Source organism: Marmota marmota, unplaced genomic scaffold (genome assembly GCF_001458135.2).
Source record: "Marmota marmota marmota unplaced genomic scaffold, marMar, whole genome shotgun sequence".
Lineage (NCBI taxonomy): Eukaryota > Metazoa > Chordata > Mammalia > Rodentia > Sciuridae > Marmota > Marmota marmota.
The window spans coordinates 11,219,363-11,242,811 of NW_026000048.1; the positions used below are offsets into that span (position 1 = coordinate 11,219,363).

Here is a 23,449-nt window from a genome sequence, read left to right on the forward strand (position 1 = left end):
ACATAAACAGAAAGCTTAGGTCTATTATTCAGCAAGGATTAGGGACTGTTGGAATTGATTCTCTCCTGGATTTGGTTCAGAAAGAGGGGGATAATAATACCTAATTAACTAGCATGTGGGGTAAAGTGCTTTGTAAACANTTTGCGCGGAGCGTCCCCTGGATGTCCCCAGCCTGCGCCGCCCTCCCCGAGCCTGCGAATGAGGGGCGCCGGCTGCCCCCGGGACCCGGGTCCGCGCGCTGCGAGGCGGCAGCGCGGTGCGACCCGGCGGCGGCGGCCGGAGCCACCTGTTCAGCGGAGTTCCTGCGCGAAACGGTCAGTAGGTTTCCGTCCCCCCGGCCCCCAGCAGGTAACCGAATCACGCGGGAATGTGTAGGATCTGCCCCGGGAACCCGGGCGGGAGGGATTAAGAGAAGAAAATGTGGCTGATGAACAAAAGGCAATAAATTGAACTCCAGCGTGGCCCCAAGGCTGTGAAAGTTTCCCTGTATTGTTTTACCGAGTCTAAATTTAAGCATCCAGCTCCCCCCCTCCCCTTAACCGCAGGAACTAACCTCAGAAAACTTTTAACCCTTTGCCCACACCTAGTTGGTGCAAAGCGCAAAACCTGAAGCGAGTAAAGGCAAATGATTTTGTGTGTCTCCCCCAAGAATAGAACGATGAAGTATTTTGCTGGAGACCTTCGGGAGAAGATTCCTCCGGGCTCCAATTTTAATGGAGAACAAAGTTTTTCAAACTTTATTTCTGAAAGGTAGAAAAAAAACACCAAACCAAGCCTGTGTCATCTTGAGGAAAATGTTCACAGGAGAAACCTTTGTGAAAAATATTTTTTGACTATTTTTTTTTAAGCACTGTATACCTAATGCTCTCATCTGCACTAAAACTTTGCCCTCAAAGTTCCATGTCTGACTGTTACAGATTGTTTTTCTAGGTGGAGGAGGTATTTTCGTTCATGCAGCCAATGTGGAAATATAAACAAATGCTCTATTTACTTGGGATTGGGTGGGAAGGATGGAAGTTGTCTAAAATCTTTCTTGCCAAACTTGACAGTGTGTGTATGGAATCTTGTATATTTTCTTGCACAGACGTAATAGCCATTTTTAAGCGACTGGATATATTTCTTGGCCACTTCAAATAAGCTTCTCTTTGAAAGTTTTAGATGCTGGTGATTTAAAAAGAACACCTTTTCTTCATTATTACACATCAGAAATTTAAAGAGTGACAAATGAGAGGAAGCTAGAAAGAGGAGTAATGCTTTTAAGAAATTCTGATTATGTGTGACTTGGCAGTTCCTTTGTTGCAGAAAGTGTTTATTTGCCTGTTTAAGTGGGGGGTTGCATGTTCATTAATCTATTCCCACCCTGCTGAGCCCTGTCATTGGACATAAAAACATTTCTAGATAACAGATCAAGTTAAGTCTTCTGAAGAGACACCTGGCCCTGGTTCCAAAGTTCTCAGACACCTAAGGAGCCTATAGCTGGCACCCTGCGTTCATTCTGAAGATCAGCTCAGATAACTACAGGAGGTGGAGTGGGGCCTTGGAGCCTGAGGGGGTAGAAGTGAAAGGCTTGGGTGGGGTAGAGCTAAGCACAGGGAATCCTCTGGGGAAAAAAAAAGTTCAAGTGCCTCTTATCTGTGTTGTTGTGGGACAGCCGCCAGTGACATAGAGGCCGTCCTGTAGGTGCCAGGGGAATCCTAGGAGCATCCAGAACTTGAGCTCTTTGCTTTGATGGTGAAGGGCAGGGTTTTGTTGCAGTTTCCATTGCCCTTTCTGGTGGCTTCCTCTCTGCCCGTGTGCCTTAGGAGGACAGGCTTGGCTCTGTCCTTGATAGATAGCCGCATTCCCCTCTGAACTGCAGGAAAGCCTGGGGTCACAATGAGACTGCCCCTGTGCCTGTGGTGTCAATATAGTGGCATCGCTGATAATAGCCTGTCTGTTAAGCTGTATCTGTCACTGATGCCTGCATCCCCCTTCTAAAGTTACAACATTAATCTTGAAATTTAAGAGTATTTTAAGAAATTCTGTGCCGTCAGAATGGGTGGCAGAGAAATGTGCAGGCCATAACATCCTGCCTTATTTGAAAGGGATCTGTTAGCTGTGCACAAATGCAGATCTTCATACTAGATATTCCCAAGGCCTCTTGACACTGTGAAGACTTGATTCTCATTCTTATTGTAATAAAAGATATAACATCGGATTTGCCATTTTAAAGTGCACAGAGTGGTGTCAGTAAGTACATTTGCAGTGTTATGCAGTCATCACACCTGTCTAGTTCCAGCACTTTTTCATCACCTGGGAAGGAAATGCATATGCATTAAAGCAGTCACTCCCCATTCCCTCACTGCCCCAGCCCCTGGCAACCACTAATTTGCTTTCTGCTTCTGTGAATTTGCCAGTTCTGGACACATATATAAATGGAATCTTAAAATCTGTGGCCTTGCCTCTCTGATTTCTTCATTTGGGGTGCTGTTGGCAGGATTCATCCCTGATGTAGCACATATCAGTTCTTGGTTCCTTTTTACGGTTGCATCTTTTTACACTGTATGTATCTGTAGCATTTTGTTTATTCATCAGTTGATGGACATTGGGTTGTTTCCACCCTTCGCTACTGTGAGCAGTACTGCTGTCAACAGTCCTGTGCACATTTTCATTGTAACACCTCTTTTTGGTCTTTCGGGTCTATTCCTGAGTTGAAGTCCTGGGTCAGACATCATTGTGCCTAACTTGTTGAGGAACTGCCGAGCTCTCAGGGCAGCTTTTAACCGCTTTATCTTTCCCCCAGCAGTGAAGGAGGTTCCAGTTTCTCCACATCCTCCTCATGGACACTCATTACTTTCTGTTTGTTGCTGTTTTAATTCTGGCCATCCTAGTGGGCGTGCAGAGGACTCTTGTTGTGCTTTGGATTTGCCTTTCCCTGATAACTAATAACCCTCTACATCATTTCTCAAGCCTGTTGGCCTTTCGCAGTTGACCCCATCCTCACCTGCAGGTTGCTTTCCTCAGTGTCATGTACCTGTGGTCATCCACGGTCTGAAAATGTTACTGTGATGCCACAAGGAACAGATATTTTGAAAGAGAAGCACATTCACATAGCTTTTGTTATATTTTTATAATTGTTCTGTTTTATTAGTTATTGCTAATCTCTTACTATGCCTAATTTATAAATCTAACATGCTATAATTAGTATTACGTATGTGTGGGGTAAAATACTGTATGTGAGGTTTGGTGCAATCCACGGTTTAATACATCTGCTGGATCTTGGGAGGAATCCCTGCAAATAAGGGGAGAGACTACTGTATGCCTCTTCTTTAGGAAAGTGTCTTAAGGACTTGATTCTCTTTTGTGTTTGATTTTACATCACCAAAATCTCGCATGTGAGTAAATGTAGGGTCTGGTCAGTAGATTATGTTCTTTCTCAGCCCTTTGTTATTTTGTGGGGTTTTCTGCTTTCTCCTTCAGGCTGCTTATTCCACCAGTTGTCTGGCTAGTATTTTGAAATATTTTAATATTCTGCTTATTTTAGTTATCTAGAGGCCTGGGTATTCATCATTTTATTCAGCAATATTCATAAACTATTTGACTACCTACAATGTGTTAAGCCCTGAGGTGGTAGTTGGGTGTACAAATAGATTACTTTTTTATTTTAAAAAATTGACATGTTGTCAATAAAAAAATATTTTTTTTAACTGACAGATTAATGGAGCATAGGAAAAAAGAACTATGTTCCACTGGAAATGAGGGGATCCACTTCAGGTTTTATCATCAGATAACTGTGTGACCTTAGAGTTCGCCACTTGGTCCTTCTGGAACTTGGTTTCCTGGTCTATAAAATTTGGAGTAGGACTGAAAGACTCTCAGTCTTTTATCAGACCTTGAAACTGGAGATGCTTTTTTTTTTTTTGGTACCGGGGATTGAACTCAAGGGCACTGGACAACTGAGTCACATCCTATTTTGTATTTTATTTAGAGACAGAGTCTCACTGAGTTGCTTAGTGCCTTGCTTTTGCCTAGTCTGGCTTTGAACTTTCGATCTTCCTGCCTCAGCCTCCCAAGCCACTGGAAACTGGAGATTCTAAATTAGTGATTCAGTTAGTTGCAGTGGCTCACACGTATAATCTCAGCAGCTCAGGAGGCTGAGTGAGGCAGGAGGATCAGTAGTTTGAGGCCAGCCTGGACAACGTAGGGAAAGATTCAGAGGGCTTGAAGAGTATGGTGACAGTTTATGTTCCTGTCATGCTAGGCACAACTGGAGATAGAGAGGGGAATAAGACACGGGCTTGTCTACCCTCAGGAAGCTTGTGATCTGATAGAGGAGGTAAGATATGAATTGGTAACAAAGAGGCCCAGGCTTTTTGGAACAGAGAGGAGAGATGTGGGAACAACTCCTGCAGACGGTGACATTAGAGCAGGGCCAACAGGGAGGATAGTGGGAAACAAGGCTAACAGGTAAGGCTGTGACTTTGATTATCCTGCTGAGAGTTTAGCCTCTGCTTTGGGGCACCAGCCACTGACGGCTCAGGAGTAGGGCTGAGATAGCCACATTGTCTTCTGGCTTCCCTGTGAAGCAGACTTTTGCACACTGAGAAAATAAGTTGTACAGAATGTTCAGGAGCGAGGAAGAGAGGATGGAAATATGAAGACATGAAGATGAGATGCTACCAACAAAAGAAGACACCTGAGGACCTCAAATGACAAATAGAATTCTTGGAGCAGAAAAAGCTTTGTGGGACTCACTGAATCATCCTAAAGGCTTCGTCCCTATTCCCTCATATGATGAAGATAACTGACCTCCATCTATTCTAGATAACAGTGAAGCTGTTGGTGAGCTCCTGCTAGTGCAAGCAACTCCTCTGTATAATCAGATGTCTTTAAAATATATGTAAAGTGAATATGCTTAGGTTAATTTCTTTTTTTCTGTTTGACTCTTATTTTGATTTTCCCCCCACACTTAGTACTAAGGATCTAACCAGGGGTGCTTCATCACTGAGCTAAATCCCCAGCCCTTTTTATTTTTTTATTTTGAGACAGGGTCTCACTCAGTTGCCAAAAGTCTAACTAAGTGGCTGAGGCTGGCCTCAGAACTGGTGATCCCTCCTCAGTCTCCTAAGCCACTGGGATTACAGGTGTGTACCACTGTACCCACCTCCTAACTTGATTTTGGAGATGCTTTCTGTGCAAAAACTTGTTAGTATCAACATATAATAAAGCACACCAAAATTTCAAGGAACACTTGACTTTTTTACCATGTTAATTATCAATTCATTTCCAAAAATATTAACCATAGAAAACTGTATATATTCAGCTACACTTAACCTACTCAAAAGACAATTATTTCTCAACCATTGAAAGAATTTAATCAGCAAATTTGAAAATCATAGAAAAACAAGATATGTTTAAACCCTGTGTTTCTTAACTAAGGCTTATCTCATTGGGATTTTGTTTTTATTTTCCAAGGTTACAACCCTTACTGATCAGCAGCCCACTGACCTTCATTAATTGAGTAATAGCAAACTCTCTCTTTTTTTTTTTTTTCAAATTAACTCAAGTTATTTTACTAGAAGCAGTACCTCTGCAAAACACTTAACAGGCAACACTTATAAAAATTAAAGGAAAATACAAAAATAAATTAACAGAGCAAAAAAAAATTCAATTTGTGTAATAGCTATGAACCAAGAAAATTATTCTTATATTCTTAAACCTTTACCTAGTTATGTATTACATTCCCTGTTTATTTGAACACAGTACCTTTATTTTATTTGTTTATTTTTATGTGGTGCCTGGAACGAACCCAGTGCCTCATGCATGCTAGGCAAGCGCTCTACCACTGAGCCACCACCCCAGCCCCTCCCCTGTTTATTTGGAATCACAGTAATCTTTACAACAAAAAGCCATCTTTTGAACACAACTTTAAGTGAGCTGGAGTCTAGCCTGTTTTGGAGCCATTCTAACATGGAGTAAGGTGAGAGGCAGAGCCTTAGCTCAGGTAAGGTAGGGCTTTGACAAATAGCACAATATAACATTACACCTGAAACATGCATCAAGCAAAGGCTTTTAACTTTCTTTTTGTGGAAAAAGTGGCAAAATGCTTCCATGTTTTGCAGTGTCACCTTTAAACAGATCAGATTCTCTCAAACTCTGCTCTTGAATTATGGAAAGGTGCTCTGTTTTCCCCCAAAGAGCTTGAGAGGCAATTCTTCAACTCTGTCTATTAATCTTGTCTATTAATTAAAATCATCTAGTTTTTTTTAAACAAACACTTGCTTAGCCCCATCAAAAATGCTGAGAATTATTTGTCACATCCTCTTCTATGAAAAAAATGGGATCTGTTCCTGGGCCCCAAGGCCTGGATCTGAAGTGATTTGAGGAATTTGTTGCTGGGTTCCCAGGTATAGAAAAGGCTGGGAGGAGAAGCCCCTTTTGTACATCCCCAGGTAAAACCTCATTCCCTTCCCTTTGCTCACTTTTGGGTGAGCAGAGGTTTTGAAAGTCTATGCCAGTGAACTGACCCAGCAGGAGGTCCTGGTGAGCTTAGCTTCCCTGGGTTTGGATTTAGGTTTGTTCAGTTGGAGATAAGATATGTAAATTAGATCACCCTTGCAGCCTAACCAGGTGTTACAAAATACCAGAAATGAACATGAACTAAAGTCAGCTTTATTTTCATTGTGAGGATGAGTGAAAAATTCAGAAAAGAATTTTAAGCTCCTCAGGAAACAAAGACATTGTAAAACAATAAGGTATAATTATTACTTCCACATAAGTAGTACTATCTTTTATTTCACCAGTGGGTGCTCAGTGATATTTGCTAAATGAATAAAGAGAAAGTCAGGTGGGGTAGTCCCCATCTGTAATCCCAGGAGGCTGAGGCAGGAGGATTGCAAGTTTGAGGCCACCCTCAGCAACTTGGCAAGGCCCTAAGCAACTTAGTGAGACCCTGTCTCAAAATAAAAAGGGCTGGAGATGTGGCTCAGAAGCACCCTTGGGTTCAATCCCTGGTACCAGTGGGGAGTGGTGAGGGGGCAAAGAGGGAAAGCATACAAAGTCATTCCCAAAAGAAGAATAACTTAAAATGGAGTTTTCTTCTACTTTTTTTTTAATTTGCTGGAGAATCTACAAATATATTAGGCATATTACATGTCAGTTTTCTTAAAAAAAAAAAAAATGAGCCAAAAGTAAAAATTTGCAGTGTCTGTCTTTGCAGAGTTTTCATTGGATAGAAGTTTTGCTTTTGCTGAGACTTTCCCACCTGTATTTTGCTTTTGCTGATACTTTCCTAGTCCGTTACTTTTTGTTAGTGGGAAGCAATCAGACTTCCAGTCAAGGTTGCCTTCTGGTCAGGTTTCCTTTAGGAAAATCTGATGGATGTTCTGCTCTTATTTATTCAGTGATGGTAAACTAGTAATAGGAAACTCTTTCCCTCAGGGACTGTTAATCCCGCCTACCTAGGTGAGGCTACCTGGGGAACTTGTTTGCTTAAATGTAAGCAAATCAATCACTTTCATGTGGCCTGTGGGCTTAAGTAAATTCTTTCCTATTAATACTTGAAACAATTCACAATACAGATAGTTTGAAGTCATCCTTATCTTTCTGCATTGCTCAGAAAGAGCTTTTCAAAAAAAATTAAAGCATGGTCATGCTTCAGAGAGGTAAAATTACTAACCTTTTAACAATTTTAATTGTACCTAATACCCTTGAGTAGCAGTTAGAGTTTAAGGTACTAAGTTCTTTTATCAGACGTTTCATGGGCTGGGGTTGTAGTTCAGCGGTAGAGTGAGTGCATGTGAGGACCTGGGTTCAGTCCCTGTGACAGAGAACCAGGAATAAGCAAAATCCCATGGAAAGGGTGCAGAATCACTACCCATCACCGTGTACAACTCCAAGAGCAGCCAGTACAGGGGCACATCCTCATAAGCCCAGCACTCAGGAAGCTGAGGCAGGAGGATTGTAGATTGCAGGCCAGCCTGGGGAGCTTAGCAAGACCCTCTCTCAAAATACAAACTAGACAGGCTCAGTGGTAGAGTGCCCTGGGTTCAATCCCCAGTACCAACAAAATTAAATAAATAAGGAACAAAACTAGCTCCTCCCTCGGAGCCCTCCAACAACTAACTTCTACTTGAGCAGGTGTCCTTTGGTATTCAGTGCTGGGATGCAGTCCTCCTTTGCTTGGTGAGGATTTTGGGAAACACTTTTTTCTTTCCATTTTTTTTTTTTAATTGAGAAATAGCCCAAACTAATTTAATTGAGAAATAGCCCAAACTAGCCCTTTTTTATATTTTATTTAGAGACAGGGTCTTGCTGAGTTGCTTAAGGCCTTGTTGAGTTGCTGAGGCTGGCTTTGAACTTGTGATCCTCCTGCCTCAGCCTCCTGAGCCGCTGGTATTACAGGTCTCCCAGGCTGGAGACCCATTTTTGAGGTTCATTTTGGTCACGGATTACACCTACAGATACACATTCATTTTGATGTTTATTGCATGTTAATATTGTGAGGTGCTACTGGTTTAGTGTGTTTGGTGTACTTACTGATGCCACTGATGTACTTACATGATACATCATCATGAATCTAAGAGTCTCCTCTCTTGCTGTGTTTTCTTTCTTTTAACATTTATTTTTTAGTTGTAGTTGGACACAATACCTTTATTTCACTTAGTTATTTTTACGTGGTGCTGGGGATTGAACCCAGCACCACGGGTCTCCCATGTGCAAGGTGAGCACTCTACTGCTGAGCTACAGCCCTCTTGCTGTGTTTTCAGAGTCATTTTCCTTGTGCTTCCTGTTTGCCCTGGACTGAAATCTATGAGATTAATTTCTCCTAAATTTGAGGGATTTGGTCTGTAAATATGATAGAGGGACAGAAAGGATGGTTCCACAGCAATGTTAACATGTTTAAAACTACTAAGTATAGTAGTTTTGATTTTAGGTCAATGATATGTTTTTAGCATGCTCTAATTTTTTTGTTTTCTCCCCTGGTCCTGGGGATTGAACTCGGGGCCTTGAACATGCTAGGCAAGTGCTCTGCCTCTGAACTATACCCACAGCCCCTTATATTTTTCTGTTTATTTATTTATTTTGCAGTACTGGGGATGGATTGAACTCAGGGGCAATTTGCCACTGAGGTACATCCCCAGCCTTTTGTATTTGAGACACAGTCTCACTAAATTGCCCAGGCTGGCCTCCCATTTTTTTAAAAACAAAATTATCTTTGAGTTTTAAAATGTGGGTTTGGGATAGGTAATGGATATTAAGTCTATTTTTTTGTGATAGATGTTATCCATAATGTTTTGGACATCTATCTAGATATCTATAGATAGATATGTAATGTGTATGTATGAACTGTACCTATAAGAGGTCTATAATCTAATTGAAGAAAATAAGAATAACATGCAGAAACTTAATGTGACTGTTGGTATCAGAGTGACAAGATGGCGTCTCACAGTCAACACGGGGTGGGATGTGAACAGCAAGTGCCAGAGGAGTTAGGCGGAGACATGAGTAGCATCAGGAAGGGAGGTTGGACAGGTTTGGTTGTGGGATTTTGTTTTTTGTTTTCTTTCATAGTGAGGCTGGGGAGGCTGGTGGAGAGAGCAGGGGAGGCAGTGGTGGGGCCTGAGGGTGGAGCAGCACGTGGAGGGCCCTGGCTGGATGGAAGCCTTCATGTAGCCGAAGGCGGGTGGAGGGGCCAAGGTTAGGCCAGAGTGTAGAGACACACTGGAGAGGCTTATGTTCTCAGACTCCTTTGACAGAATAGATGAGGAAAATAACAACTCCCAACTTGAGTATCATCAAGAATTTCAGAAATCCTGCATTAGTACTTGGCAATTTGTTGGTGAATGTTGTATTGCTTTATTTTACTTTGGGTGGATGCTGGGGATTGAACTCAGGGGCACTCACCCTCCGAGCCACATCCCCAGCCCTGTTTTGTACTTTATTTACAGAGAGGGTCTCACTGAGTTGCTTAGTGCCTCACTTTTGCTGAGGCTGGCTTTGAACTCAAGATCCTCCTGCCTCAGCCTCCGGAGCTGCTGGGATTACAGGCCTGCGCCATGGCGCCTGGCTGTTTTTAACACAATTTTTGTGTGTGTGTGTGGTGCTGGAGATTGAACCTAGGGCCTTGTGCATGCGAGGCAAGCACTCTACCAACTGAGCTGTATCCCAGCCCTTAACACAGTGTTGAGAGTAGAAATACTTAGAATAAAGTGAACTGCATACCATACCAGCACCAGCACCTGCTTCCACCTCTCTGTTAGGACAGCACGGCACATTCCTCTGCGCAGCTTTGGTGTGACGAGGGACAGGTGATACAGATGCAGGACTCTGTGTGTAAAATTGGAGATGGAGCTGAAAATTACATGCAGCGCTGTCATGTAATTTTGTGATAACTAAAGTAGAATCCTGCTCTTACAGAAGAAGTAAGGGAAAAAATAGTTAATTTAGTCTAAAGAATTTTTTAAGCCACAATTAAGTTGAATAGCAGAAAAAACAGTTCTCAGTTTCCTTTTAACTTATGAGTTGATTAGATTCCTAGCTTTGTTTTCTAGTAAGCTTCTTATCATAAAATTATTTTTTGCTAACACATTATTTACGTACAAGTAGAAATTTGCACAAACCATGTGGAAACTATAAAAGTAGGACTTCCATCTTTGAGTAAGATCAGAGCAGAGCGCCTGCCATGGCCGAGAAGGCCCAGCCACATGTTCACGTGAGCAGATGTGGTCAGGAGCCGGGAGCAGCAAGGCCCACAGTGGCCGTTTGTGTTCGTCGGCTTTCTTTTCACCCACTGCTGGACCGGAGCAGAAGCCCACTCATGGTAATGAGCTCCGTGATTTACAGACGATCCCTCTGTGAGGCTATTTCATTTTTAATGCTCTTGAAGGTCAAGAAAAACATATCTTTAAAAAAAAAAAAGTAGTTTGGCTACAAAACCATCATGAGATTTTTCACAGTGTAGCTTTAAAGATCATTTCTTTGCTACGATTGTTTTTTCTAGATTTTGGAACAAATCTCAACATTTCTGTGAATGGAGGTGGTAGAGAATGAGATTATCAAAGTGTAGGACCTCGGTGTTCAATCTCTGCCCCGGCCTGGAGATGTTCAGGGTGACCCCACCCAGGTCTGTAGATGTTCTTCTACATGTTTAATTTCAGGGTCTTTGTTTTCTTGTCTTTTCTATTGTCTCCCCAGCACACACACACACACACACATACAACTTATGTTAGATGCTTGATTCTTTAAGTTTCAGCCTCCTTTTCTAAGTTTTGATATGTAGCATTTCGATTATTATTTAGTTCTAAATAGTTACTAATTTCTAATATCATTTCTGAGAGTTATTTAGAAGTATAAGTTCCTAATGGCTACACCCATGGATTCTTCTGGTTGTCTTTAGTAATTGGTAATTTAATTGCATTGTACTAAGAGAATATTTTTAATATCAGTCTTCTGAAATTTTCTGAGACTTGCTTTGTGGCCCTATCATCAGTTTTCGTAAGTATTCTTTGTGAACTTGAAGGAATGTATGTTATTGTGAAGCTGTTGCAGGTGGTGTATTGTAAATGTTGATTAGGTCAAACTTAACAGTTACTCGAGTCTTGTCTATTCTTTGCTAGATCTGTCAATTGACAGATGTGCTAAAATCTCCCTACATTGGTGGGTTTGTTCATTGATGTTGTCTGGCTGGTCATGAGGTAAATGTAAGTTAAATTAAAACTTTATTTTTAACCATTTTCAGGTTAACCCTCTTTATTTCTAGTAATTTACCTTTTACTTAATATCTTTTATCTGACATTGCTGTAATGATTCCATCTTTCCTTTTGATTATCATTTGCTGAAAAATCCTATTATATCCTCTTGACTTCTCTCATTCTGTATCCTTCCTTGTCTGATGTAAACAGCATCCAGCAGCATTTTGCATTTTAAGAATAATCCATTGTGACATTTTTAATGGATCATTTCTCACTAAATTATTATATTATGCAAATATTTAGGTTTGTTTTTAATCATAATTTGTGCTTTTCATTTGTTGTGTTTTGTTCTTTTCCCCTAGCTGACTCTTGGAATAATTTCTTTCTTTCTTTTTTTTTTTTTTTTTCAAAAAAAAAAGGTTTTTTTAGTTGTAGATGGACACAATACTCTCTGTTTTATTTATTTACTATTACGTGGTGCTGAGGATCAAACCCAGTGCCTCACACATGCTAGGCAAGTGCTCTACCACTGAGCCACAACCCCAGCCCAGTAATGTTTTTGGGGCGGGGGAGTTGTTTGGTTGGTTGGTTGGTTTGGTTTGGTTTTGGTTTTTGTGCTGGGGATTGAACCCAGGGCCTTGTGCATGCAAGGCAACCACTCTACCAACTGGAGCTACATCCCCAACCCTAGAATGATTTTTTTTTTAAGTCCATTTTTTCCCTTTCATTTTTTTTTTTTTGTTGGTTTGTTTTCTGTATGTTTTATTGGTACATTATAATTACGTATAATAGTGGGATTTGTTGTCACATATCCCCTTGGTTTGGGATGTTGAAAAGTATTTCAGTTTTTTTAGTGGTTTCCTTAGAAATCATAACATAAATGCTGGTAAGAATAAAAAGTTGTTATTTTCATCTTCCTCCCAAACTTTGACACCTGCTTCCCAGCGTACATGCAGCTGGGTCCACCCTTCTCTTCAGAACATAGAACTCAGTTCAGCAAGGTGCAGGTTTGCTGGGGACTCACATTCTGCTTCTGTCACTTGCGCATTCTTGCTTCTTCCATCGAGAATCCTTCCTTCCTGAAATGTAATTTTTGAAGTGGAGTCTGTTGGTGGTAGACTTGACTCTTTCAGCTTTTCTTTATACAGAAATAAAAATGTGTGATTTTTTTTTTCCTTGTTCTTTGTTTTCCCCTGAAAAGCCAGGATCCTGGTTTTCAGCAGTTAGAACCCTTTACAGTTTGTGTGCGTGAGTGTGTGTGCGCACACACGTTCCTATTTCATCCTATCTTGGTTTTGGATAAAATAGACCTTCTGGAAATTTTCCACACTTTGCTTTTGTTCCTGAAAAAATATGGCTATAGTACAGACAGGTCTAGGTTAACCGTTCTTTCCTCAGCACATTTAGAATATTCAACTGTTTGGTTTTCATTACAGATGTTATGGGAAATAAGTCTAATTATTACTTGTTTGAAAATGACATTTTATTTTAGTATCTTCATAATATCCTAGTTCAATTTTTAAGTTGATAATGCAATCCTATGGTTAAAAAAGAGAAGATATTTATTTTTCTAAAAACTGTTTGAACTCTTATCTTTCATTTACCTCTTCCTTTCCCACCTAACAATTGTTTTTGACTTGCATGTCCTTTCAGAGTTTCTTTATGTACATAATAAAAATATACATTCTTTTTTTAAAATTATTTTTAGATGTTGGTGGACCTTTATTTTGTTCATTTATTTATATGTGGTGCTGAGAATCGAACCCAGTGCCTCACACGTGCTAGGCAAGTGCTCTGCCACTGAGCCACAACCCCAGCCCCCAAAATATACATTCTTATTGTAAAATTCCTCATTTTTGTGCAAAGCATAGTGTTTTATATGTGGTCCTAGATTTCCATCCTGGTCTCCTGTCACTGTTCTGCCCTCCTTAGAGACAGCCACTTACAGTTTTCCGTGTTATGTCCTTCCAGAGAGATTATCTGCATGTAAAAGCATGTACTTTTTTTCTTGTTTATTTCCATATAAATGTGGAAGTACATTAAACTTTGCTCTCGCCCTTATACTTTTCTCAAAAATAATGTCTTGGTGATCGTTGAGCTGCCTCATTCTTTTTTTTTTTTTTAACAGTACGTGGGACTCAGTTATCCTAATTGCTTTAAAATTTTCCCCCTGATTCTGCCTACTTTTCAAACTATTGCCAAAGTTATCTTTCTAAACCAGAACGTGGTTCTGTCACTCCAGTGGGTGTAAGCCTTCCGTGGCTGGCTGTCGTCTGTGGGTCAAGTTCACGATTCAGAGGCTCTGTGCTCTGGTCCAGTTCTCCACGTCCCTCCATTTACATACCTCTGTCCCTTTTCCAGCTTGTTTTGCACCTCCTGTTTCACCTAGGTTGTGATCCAGCCACTCACTGTTGTTCAGAAGGCTGCATCTTTGTACGCTCGCCCGTTCTCTTTCTCTACTTGGAACTCCCATCCGAATTTAACTAGCAGTCTCCAGAGATCACGCCCAGCTTTCAGGGTTTGGCTTTCAGTGTCCCTTTTGCTCAGTGTCCCCTTCCAGGAAGAGTTGGTGCTCCTTTGTCTCACCCCGTGTCCCCTGTCGTGGCACTGAACTTGGCTACACATCTATCTTTGATTAGAGTTGATGTGATATACAGAGTCACTTGTAAAACTTTTTTTAAAAACCACATGCCCAAGCTTTGCCACCAGAAATGCTTTCCGTAGGTCTGGGTCCGAGTCCTATAGCATTTCTGACTTGTTGCCTGATTTAGAAGCCGGGTATAGATGAAGTCCTCCTGTGGGGAGATGGCTCTTACTCATCTCGCTCTAGTGCCTAGAATCTGCTCAGTGTGGGGGAAAAAGGGTCAATTCAAGAACATGCCTAGGTTAAAAAGGAAGATAAGGCTCAGATTGAAACAAATATTGATCAAAGGATGAAACTTTGATTCTGAAACCAATTGGGAGTAGGTTAAAATTGGTTGCTTAGAGTGGTGGTACAAGGTGTCACAGTGGTGTTTTTGTTGTTGTTTGGTTTGGTACTGAGTGTTTAACCCAGGGATGCTTTACCACGGAGCTACGTCCCCAGCCCTTTTTATTTTTAAAATAAGTTGCCGTGGCTGGCCTAGAACTTGATATCCTGCTGTCTCAACCTACAGGGTCCCTGGGATTACAGGCATGCACTATTACGCCCAGCCACAGTGATGTTACGATTAAACCAGCAGAAAAATACAGCCAAAGTGTAAAGAAGAATAAGAAGGCAAGGAGAGCAGTCGATGGCTCTGGCAACAGTGTAGGCGTGTCCACAGCCCTGCTCTAGGGAGTGGGACCAGAAAGGAAGTGATAACACTGTCCTGCTAAAGGGAGTATCTTGGGTGCTGGCAGCTGGTTGTGAGAGGCAGGAAGGAGGAGAGGTCAGCCCCTGTGCCTGTGGATAGGGCTTTGACTGGCATAGATCAACTTTGGAACTCGGCAGAACCAGAGCTTTCAGGTGAGTGAGGGAAGGACTTGGGCTGCTCTGTGTCCTGGCTGTGGCTCTGGAATCGAGATGGGGTGGGGTGGTGGTGAGGGAAGCCTTGACGCGTACCAGCTAGGTCATTCCTGGTCTTTCTGGACCGTCTGGGAAGATGAAGAACAGGAGTGGCCTTTCTGACTGCGCTCCTGCTCCTCATCCGCCAGATTTCCTAGGAGCTCCTTAGCTGACTGCTGTCCTCCTGACCAGCCATGCCCAGGAGACTCAGATCCACCAGGACTATGACCTGCTGTGACCTTGTCCTTGTTCTGTTTGCTCAAATGATAAACTAGACTATGGAAAAAGGATGCTTCTGGAAGCCAGGCGCAGTGACAGCACCTGTTAACGCCAGCACCTTGGGAGCCTGAGGCTGGGGACTGTGAGTTCAAGGATAGCCTGGGCAATTTAGTAAATAATGAGAAATAAACACAGGAAACAGAATAAAAGGAATGAGCACGCAGGGTGTGTATTTCTCTCTCAGTATTAGGCTTGTCATGATTTCTTAGCCCTCTGCCCTTTTCGTGGAATCGGTTTCTTCATCCATGGGGCTGTCAATCAGACTGCAGTGTCACTTTTTATACTGTGCATTGTTTTGCACATCCAAAGACTGAACCCATGATTGGAAGGAAAGTGGGCATTTTAAAGTGGTCAGGACCCACATGGACCCTTCAGCTGTGGTCCTTTACTGCCACCCCTTACGCCTGCTCCTCCTCACATGTCCCGGTCTCGGTGTGCTCGTGTCCAGGGCGAGGTAGGGCAGGCTGCTTACTCTCAAACTCTGCCCTCAACAGTGGGCCTCCCGTGGAGTTCTGGATTTTCAGAACCAGAATCAGGGAACCACTAGTTCTTGATTTCCTCAAGAGATCACAGAAGACTGGCCTCTCCAGGCTTGGAAGGAAATGAGAGCAAGGTTTCACAGCCCCTGCCTTCTGGAAGATCCTGGCTGGCGTCCTCATATTCTTTTGCACAGCCTAAATATTAGAGTTTTATAGCTTTCAAAATCACAGCAATAAGGGCTGGGGTTGTAGCTCAGTGGTAGAGTGCTTGCCTAGCATGTGTAAGACACTGGGTTCCATCCTCTGTACCACATAAAAATAAATAAAGGCATTGTGTCCATATTGCAACTTAAAAAAAAAAAAAAACTTTTTTAAACCACAGCAACACATGAAAGAGGTATGTTCCCAAGAGGTGTGCTCTGGAGGGTGTGAGAGGCAGAACCCTCTGGCCCTGCTGGGGTGGCTTCCAGGTGCTACTCTTACCCGCCCCGGCCTGAGCCAGGCTCAAGTCCAGAACCTTCCCACATCCTGGGGCACCCCCCACCACACACACACACACCCCATGCCGTGAATCAGCATTTCCCTTCCCACCTCCTCTCTGGGATGTGAAGGAAGGCTTTGTGCCCCACGGCCCTATCCTTGGAAGAGTGATTCACTCCACTCAGGACTGAGTTCAAGCTGAGTCAGTGGGTGGGAATCTGCAGATCAGGAAGGACCTAAGAATTGGCCTGACTTCTCTGCATAGCCTGTCCCACCTTTGCCTACTCCTCCCGGGCCCAGGGATGGGGCTGCATCTGCCTCGGCCTGAACAGCCGTGGCCAGCTCACTGGTGTGTTGTGTGGTGTGTGTGTGTGTGTGTGTGTGTGTGTATACCAGACTCATGTCAAGCATTTGTAAGACACCAAAGACATTCACATGGACATCTGAATTTACAGATTGTATGTTACTATTTAGACATTTATATAAACTTTGTGTGTTGTTTAAATTTTTCATATCATGGAGCAAACTTTTAAAGTTTTAACATTTTAAGTCTTGTTGTCATTGACTATCTGAAACAATGATAACTTACTAAAAATACATGTGCTCAGAATCTTCCAGTTTCCTAGCTTTCCTCTTAAAATTGCCCTTTGACCTGTACTGATTCATCTGAAAAGAAAAGAGAAATGGGCTGAGGAATTTTTTTTTAAGAGATGTCTGCAGGATTTCTCTAAGAAGGTTTTCACTGTAATTTTTGACATCTCAAATGATAAGGTCTCCATAAAGATGTTCAATACTGATTGGATTTCCTCCACAAATGATCAAGTGTCTGTTAAATATTAATCATCAGGAGACTTATTCCAGTTAGTCTTCTTTTGTCTTCTAGAATGTTTTATTGAACTCAAATGTTCGGGGACTGAGTTGAATTTCCTGTTTAAAGGGTGACAGTATGAAACCAAGGAGCTTCAGGGGATCCTTGGATGTCTCTGTTCCTGGAAGTAATGTAGACATGGACTTCCTGGTAGTATAACTTAGGAGACAACTTTTTATGTGAGGTAGCAATAGCCCAGGCTTCCCAGGAGTCTTTGATCTTGCAGATGTCAAGGCAGGCATCAGCTGGTAACTTTTTTTTTTTTTTTTTTTTTTTGGAGGGAGGGACCTGGGATTGAACTCAGAGCCACATCCCCAGCCCTATTTTGTATTTTATTTAGAGACAGGGTCTTACTGAGTTGCTTAGTGCCATTGCTGAGGCTGGCTTGGAACTCACGTTCTTCCTGCCTCAGCCTCCTGAGCTGCTGGAATTATAGGTGCGTACCACCACGCCTGGTGAGTTGGTAACAATAGCTTGCTTCAGCTCAGCTTAACCCTGAACTCCAATGAGCTGGAAGAGGAACCCATTTTGTGGTGCCTAAGGGAACAAAAGCAGGGCAATGCTGAGTGCTGAATGTGAAGAATATGAGTACCATAGTCATTTTTAGTGCATCCATCTTTGAGTTTTTTTTAATGTGGTTCTAGGGATTGAACCCAGGGACTCTTTGCCACTGAGCTCCATTCCTAGCCCTTTCTGTTTTTTATTTTGAGACAAGGTCTCGCAGAGTTGCTGAGGATAGCTTTGAACATGCAATCCTACCTCAGCCTCCCAAGTCACCAGGGTTAATTACAGATATATGCCACCATGCCTAGTATCTTAAAAATCATTCTCACATCTTCAGAATGGGCCATGATAAAAAGGAGAAATGGAAACCAGCATCCCCACACCAGTAGGCTTGGGGTTTCCTGATTTCCTTTACCCTCATGGTTGAGTGTGTGAATGCAGGTGAATCTGACACATGCCAACCTTTCATTTTTGAGGGATAAGGCATTTTACTGTCGAGGCTCACTAACTGTGTTGCTCTGATTTCTCTAGAAGTAATCCTCTGCCTCGGAATGGGATACTGGCTCCTTCCCCACTCCTGTGATCAAGCCGGGAACTGAGGCTTCTGTGGGGATGCCTGTAAACCATCAGAAATCAGACTTCTCGGAGATGGACTCCGACCTGTCACCCAGCTGCAGGCTCAGTGACTTGAGCAGAGGTGGGAGTCTGGAGAGTCGAAGCAGCAGTTCGCGGTCCAGAAGTTTCACTTTGGTGAGTGGGGCTTTTCTTCAGTGCTTTGATGTGCTTTGGTTGGTTAATTCTGCCTTGACCCTTTTCCCCTTTAGAATATCTTCGAAAATCCTTGGGGTTAACGTGCTTGATGTTTTGGAATAGTTCTTCATGAAATGGCCTTTTATTTTTAATCATCTTAAGTTTTGCATAAATATAGAACATTACCCAAGAAAGTGGAGCAAATTTCCATCCATAGCTGATAACTTAGATCAACTGGGCCCCAGAAAGAAATGTGAAGGCAGTAGGAACCCAGGCTGGAACACCCCTGACTTTGACATCAAATGACGGAAAGAAGAGAAGCAGCTCACAGGATAAAAACAATTCACTTAGCAGGGCATAGAGACACAAGCCTGTAGTGCTAGCTGCTTGGGAGGCTGAGGCAGGAGGATCGCAAGTGAAGGCCAGCCTGGGAATCTTAGCAAGACCCTGTTTCAATATTAAAAAGGGGCTGGGGGTGTAGCTCAGTGGTAGTGCACCCCTGGGTTCCATCTCCAGCGCCAACAAAGCAGAAAACAATCAACAACAACAAAAAAGATCTGAGTAACACTGGGTTTTAACCTTTTCAGTATTTCTTAATATAGGGGCAAGACAGACCTGTCAAGCTAGGATAGAATGACACAGCTTATGTAGCATCTTAGAGCACCTGTAACGCCACACACATGAGGTGTTTCCGTCTTAATCAAGATTCCTTCATAAGAGACACAGATCAAGAAGCAGATGAGAAGCTGGGCATGGTGGCACACACCTGTAATCCGAGCAGCTTGGGAAGCTGAAGAAGGAGGATCACGAGTTCAAAATCAGGTTCAGCAAAAGCGAGACCCTAAGCAACTCAGTAAAACCCTGTTTCTAAATAAGTACTCAAAAGGGCTGGGAATGTGGCCCAGTGGTTAAGTGCCCCTGGGTTCAGTCCCCAGTACCAAAGAAAAAAACTAGATGAGGAATGGAGATTTGAGTTTGTATTACCAGTTTAAAGATGTTAAAGGGAGCTCAAATATAGTCCTTTGAACCCCTTCTGCTGTAGTTTTGTAATCAAAACAGTACACATCTCATTCCCTGCTGGTTTGTTATGTCTCTTTCCTATCAGAAGTATAGGTTCAAGTTAACCATAGTGAAAAGTTACAATAGTGTCTAGTTTCAAATAACCATAATTAAGCCCTCATTTTGAAACTCAAAGAAGGCCATGTGCACTTATGGTCCTTCTTTTGAGGTTGCCACAGTAAGCAGAAGCATTTAAAGCTCATAAGAGGCTTGGTTGTGTTTCCTTCTCCTTGTCTTTATTCTATTTCAGTTTTGGGGGTTCTCTTGTCAACTACATTATTAACTCAGTATAATATTGCTCAAATGTCAGAGAGAATTTTTGTATCTATAAGGAGAATGTGTGAAGCCAGGTGCGATGGCACACATCTGTAATCCCAGCAGCTCAGGAGGCAGGAGGATTGCAAGTTCGAAGCCAGCCTCAGCAAAAACAAGGTGCTAAGCAACTCAGTGAGACCCTGTCTCTAAATAAAATACAGAATAGGGCTGGGGAGCCCTATTCTGTATTTTATTTAGAGACAGGGTCTCACTGCGGCTCAGTGGTTGAGCATCCCTGAGTTCAATCCCCAGTACCAAAAATAAATAAATAAGAGAAAGAGGAAGAGAGAGAAATCATTTCTTCAAAACCACAATGTACATATTAAGGTACAATATGTTTCCCCTGAAGCAGTGTTTCCCTTGCAGACCTGTGGCCGTCACCTCAGGTCAGCATGGTGGGAAAGAATAGGCGAGGTGTAGTTTTCTCGATAGTTCTTTTAACATCTGGAGATTTTCAGCCTTAAAGGGACTTCTTTTACTCCACAGCCCAAATTGGTATGTTACAAATACCATTTGTAGAAAGAGATTTTAAAAATTTCTGCTGTCAGCCACTGCCTTCCAAATTAATAGTGACAAACTTATGTTTTTTTCTAACTCACTCAAGAACACTGCCATTTTTGTTTTTCCTCGTCCGATACCTGCTTAGTTCTTTGGGAACTAACTTAGCAGATACCACTTCCCAAAGCACCGCAAGCTCAGCAGGGAGGCCACCGTGGGTTCCAGCTTTCTGTCCTCCATGTGGGGCCACTGGTCCACTCCTTGTTTTGTTTTGTTTTCTTATTTGAGTATAATTCATATGCCATAAAGTTCCCCACTTAAAGTCTACATTCAGCGGTTTCTAGCAAGTTTCCAGAATTGTGCAAGCATCACCACAGTCAATTTTAGAACATTCCTGTCCATCCCAATGTCCATACTATCCAAAGAAATCTACAGATTCACTATAGTCCCTATCAAAGTACCAAATGACATTCTTCATAGAACTCCAAAAACTAATCCCAAAATTCATATGGAACCATTAAAAAACCTGAATAGACAAAGCTATCTTGAAAATAGGAAAAAGAACAAAGCAAGAGGAATCACACTGCCTGACCTAATACAGAGCTGCAGTAATCAAAACAGCATGGTGTTGGCGTTAAAAAAGACAACACAGGGACCAGTGGAACAGAATAGAAAGCCCAGAGGTGAACACACACTACAGTCAACTGCTTTTCAAAAAAGGTGCTAAAAATGCATATTGAAAAAAGGACAGACTTTTCAATAAATGGTGCTCCAAAAATTGGATTTCTACATGCCAAGGAATGAAACTGGACCCCTATTTCTTGCCAGTTACAAAAAATCAAAGACTTAAATGTAACACCTGAAATTATAAAACTACTGAAGGGGGAAGTGCTTTGGGACACTAGAATGGACAGAGGTTTTTTTGAACAACATCCTCCAAAACAAAGGAAGCAAAAGCAAAACTAGACAAATGAGATTACATCAAACTAAAAATCTTCTGCACGGCAAACAATCAGTCAACAGAGTGAAAATATAATCTACAGAATGGTAGAAAATATTTGCAAATTATATACCTGACAAGGGGTTGAAATCTAGAATACATAAAGAACTCCAAAAACTCAAAAGCAAAAAAAAGAAATCAAATAACCTGACTAAACCGGGGGGGGTTAAAAGACCTAAATAGACATTTCTCAAAAGAAGAAAAATAGTAGCCAAGAGTTGTATGAAAAAATGCTCAACATCACTAACCATCATGCAAATCAAAACCACAAACCCAAGTGAGAATGGCTTTTACCAAAAAGACCCAAGATGAAAGTGCTGGTGAGAGTGTGGAGGAAAGGGGACCCTTGAACACTATGGATGGGAACGTCAATTGGTACAGCCATTATGGAAAACTGCATGGAGTTTCCTCAAAAAGTTAAAAATGGAACTAGCATGTGATCCAGCGATCCCACTCCTGGGTGTGTATCCAAAGAAATGAAATCAGTCTGTCAGGGCGACTTCTGCACCCCGTGCTTATTGAAGCACTATTCACCGGAGCTAAGAAATGGAAACAACCTGAGTGTTCTTCTGCCTATGAAAGGATGAAGGAATGTCACTCAGCCACAAAGAAGAATGGGCTCTGTCATTTCTGTGACCAACAGGGGTGGAACTGCTGGAGATAATTAAGTGAAATAAGCCAGACACAGAAAGACAAAGACCACATCATCTCATTCATCCGAAGACTCTAAAAAAAGTCCATCTCGTAGAGGCTGAGAGTAGAAGGAGGTGCCAGAGGCCCGGGACAGTGGAAGGATGGGAGAGGAATGGGGGAAGGGTGATGAGTGGGTCTTAGTTACAGTCAGAGAGGAGCAAGTTCTGGGTGCCGTCACACAGTAGGGTGACTGCAGGCAATGACAATGTATTATACATTTCAGAAAGGTAGAAGAAAAAGTTTTGAAAGCTTTCCCCATAAAGAAAGAAACATCTGAAGAAACAGATATGTTTGACCTGACTTGCGCATTACAGTAGGTTACATGTATGGAAACATCACATGGCATGCAGAATTTTGTGATTTTGTGTATCAATCAAAAATAAAAATAAAATTGACTTCTTCAGTGGCTTTTGCATATTTGCAGAGTTACTCAGTCATCACTATAGTGGATTTTAAAACATTTTTATCTTCCAAAAAGAAACCTCATGTCAATGAGCAGCCTCCCCCCAACCCCTGGCCATCACTAACCTGCTCTCTGGCTCGAGGATTTGTCTCATGATGTTCATCCTCTTCCCCAGGACCATGCATGTCTTGCTCTTTAGCATCCTTGTCTGAGGCAGTGTCCAGCATCTCCATGTAGCAGGAGGAGCAGAGGGAACTCTTCTGGACTTGGGCCAGAGTGCCCTTTCTGTGGCTCTGAAGCACCCCGCTCCCTTACCCTCAGCTGGGGTTTTTCTCTGTTTCTGCCTTTCCCCGTCCCAGGTGCAAGCAGAGTCCGGGTTCATTGCAAGGGTGGTTTTGTGTCTGGGGTATTGGGCAACAGACTGACCCCACAGCATATTTGGCCTTGCCTCAGATAAGGACTCAAGGCCACAAAGAAGGTTCCCGCCCCTCTCCATAAAGACCTCAGGTGGAGGAAACCAGAATCCTGGTGGCCTAGGGCTGGAGCCAGGCCTAGGCTGAGCCTAGGCTGAGCCAAGCTGAGGTGCGAGGAGTCTCATGTTGTGCAGGAAAAGTGGAGAGCATAGTTGAGACTGTGAACTGCAGAACTCCAGGAACAAGGGACAAGCTGTGAGCAGTGTCAGAGCCCTCTATTGACACTTACCAGTGCATGGTTAGGAAAGGGAATAAGTTAGGGGCTGGCAGAGCAAAAGGCAAGTAGAGAGCGAGCCCACTTCTGGTCTTCGCCCCTCCACCAGTGGTCGTGTGACCCTTGAAGCCACATAAGCCTCTAACTGGGTGTGGGAGCTGGCCTGGCCCAGTGGCACACAGGGCATAAACAGGTGCACGGGGGGCACCCTCCCCAGCTTCTCCTCCAGAAGGGGA

General features: G+C 42.5%; 1 protein-coding gene across 1 annotated transcript in view; it reads left to right on the forward strand.

Annotated features, from left to right (window-relative positions):
* The first annotated feature begins 248 nt into the window (after positions 1 to 248).
* Positions 249 to 23,449, forward strand: part of Proser2 (proline and serine rich 2) — a 31,856-nt gene continuing 8,655 nt past the window's right edge. The window contains exons 1-2 of the mRNA XM_048812657.1: positions 249 to 348; positions 18,340 to 18,558. Coding sequence (XP_048668614.1) covers positions 18,421 to 18,558 — 138 coding nt within the window. The 5' untranslated portion in view covers positions 249 to 348; positions 18,340 to 18,420. The remainder of the gene's footprint in view (positions 349 to 18,339; positions 18,559 to 23,449) is intronic.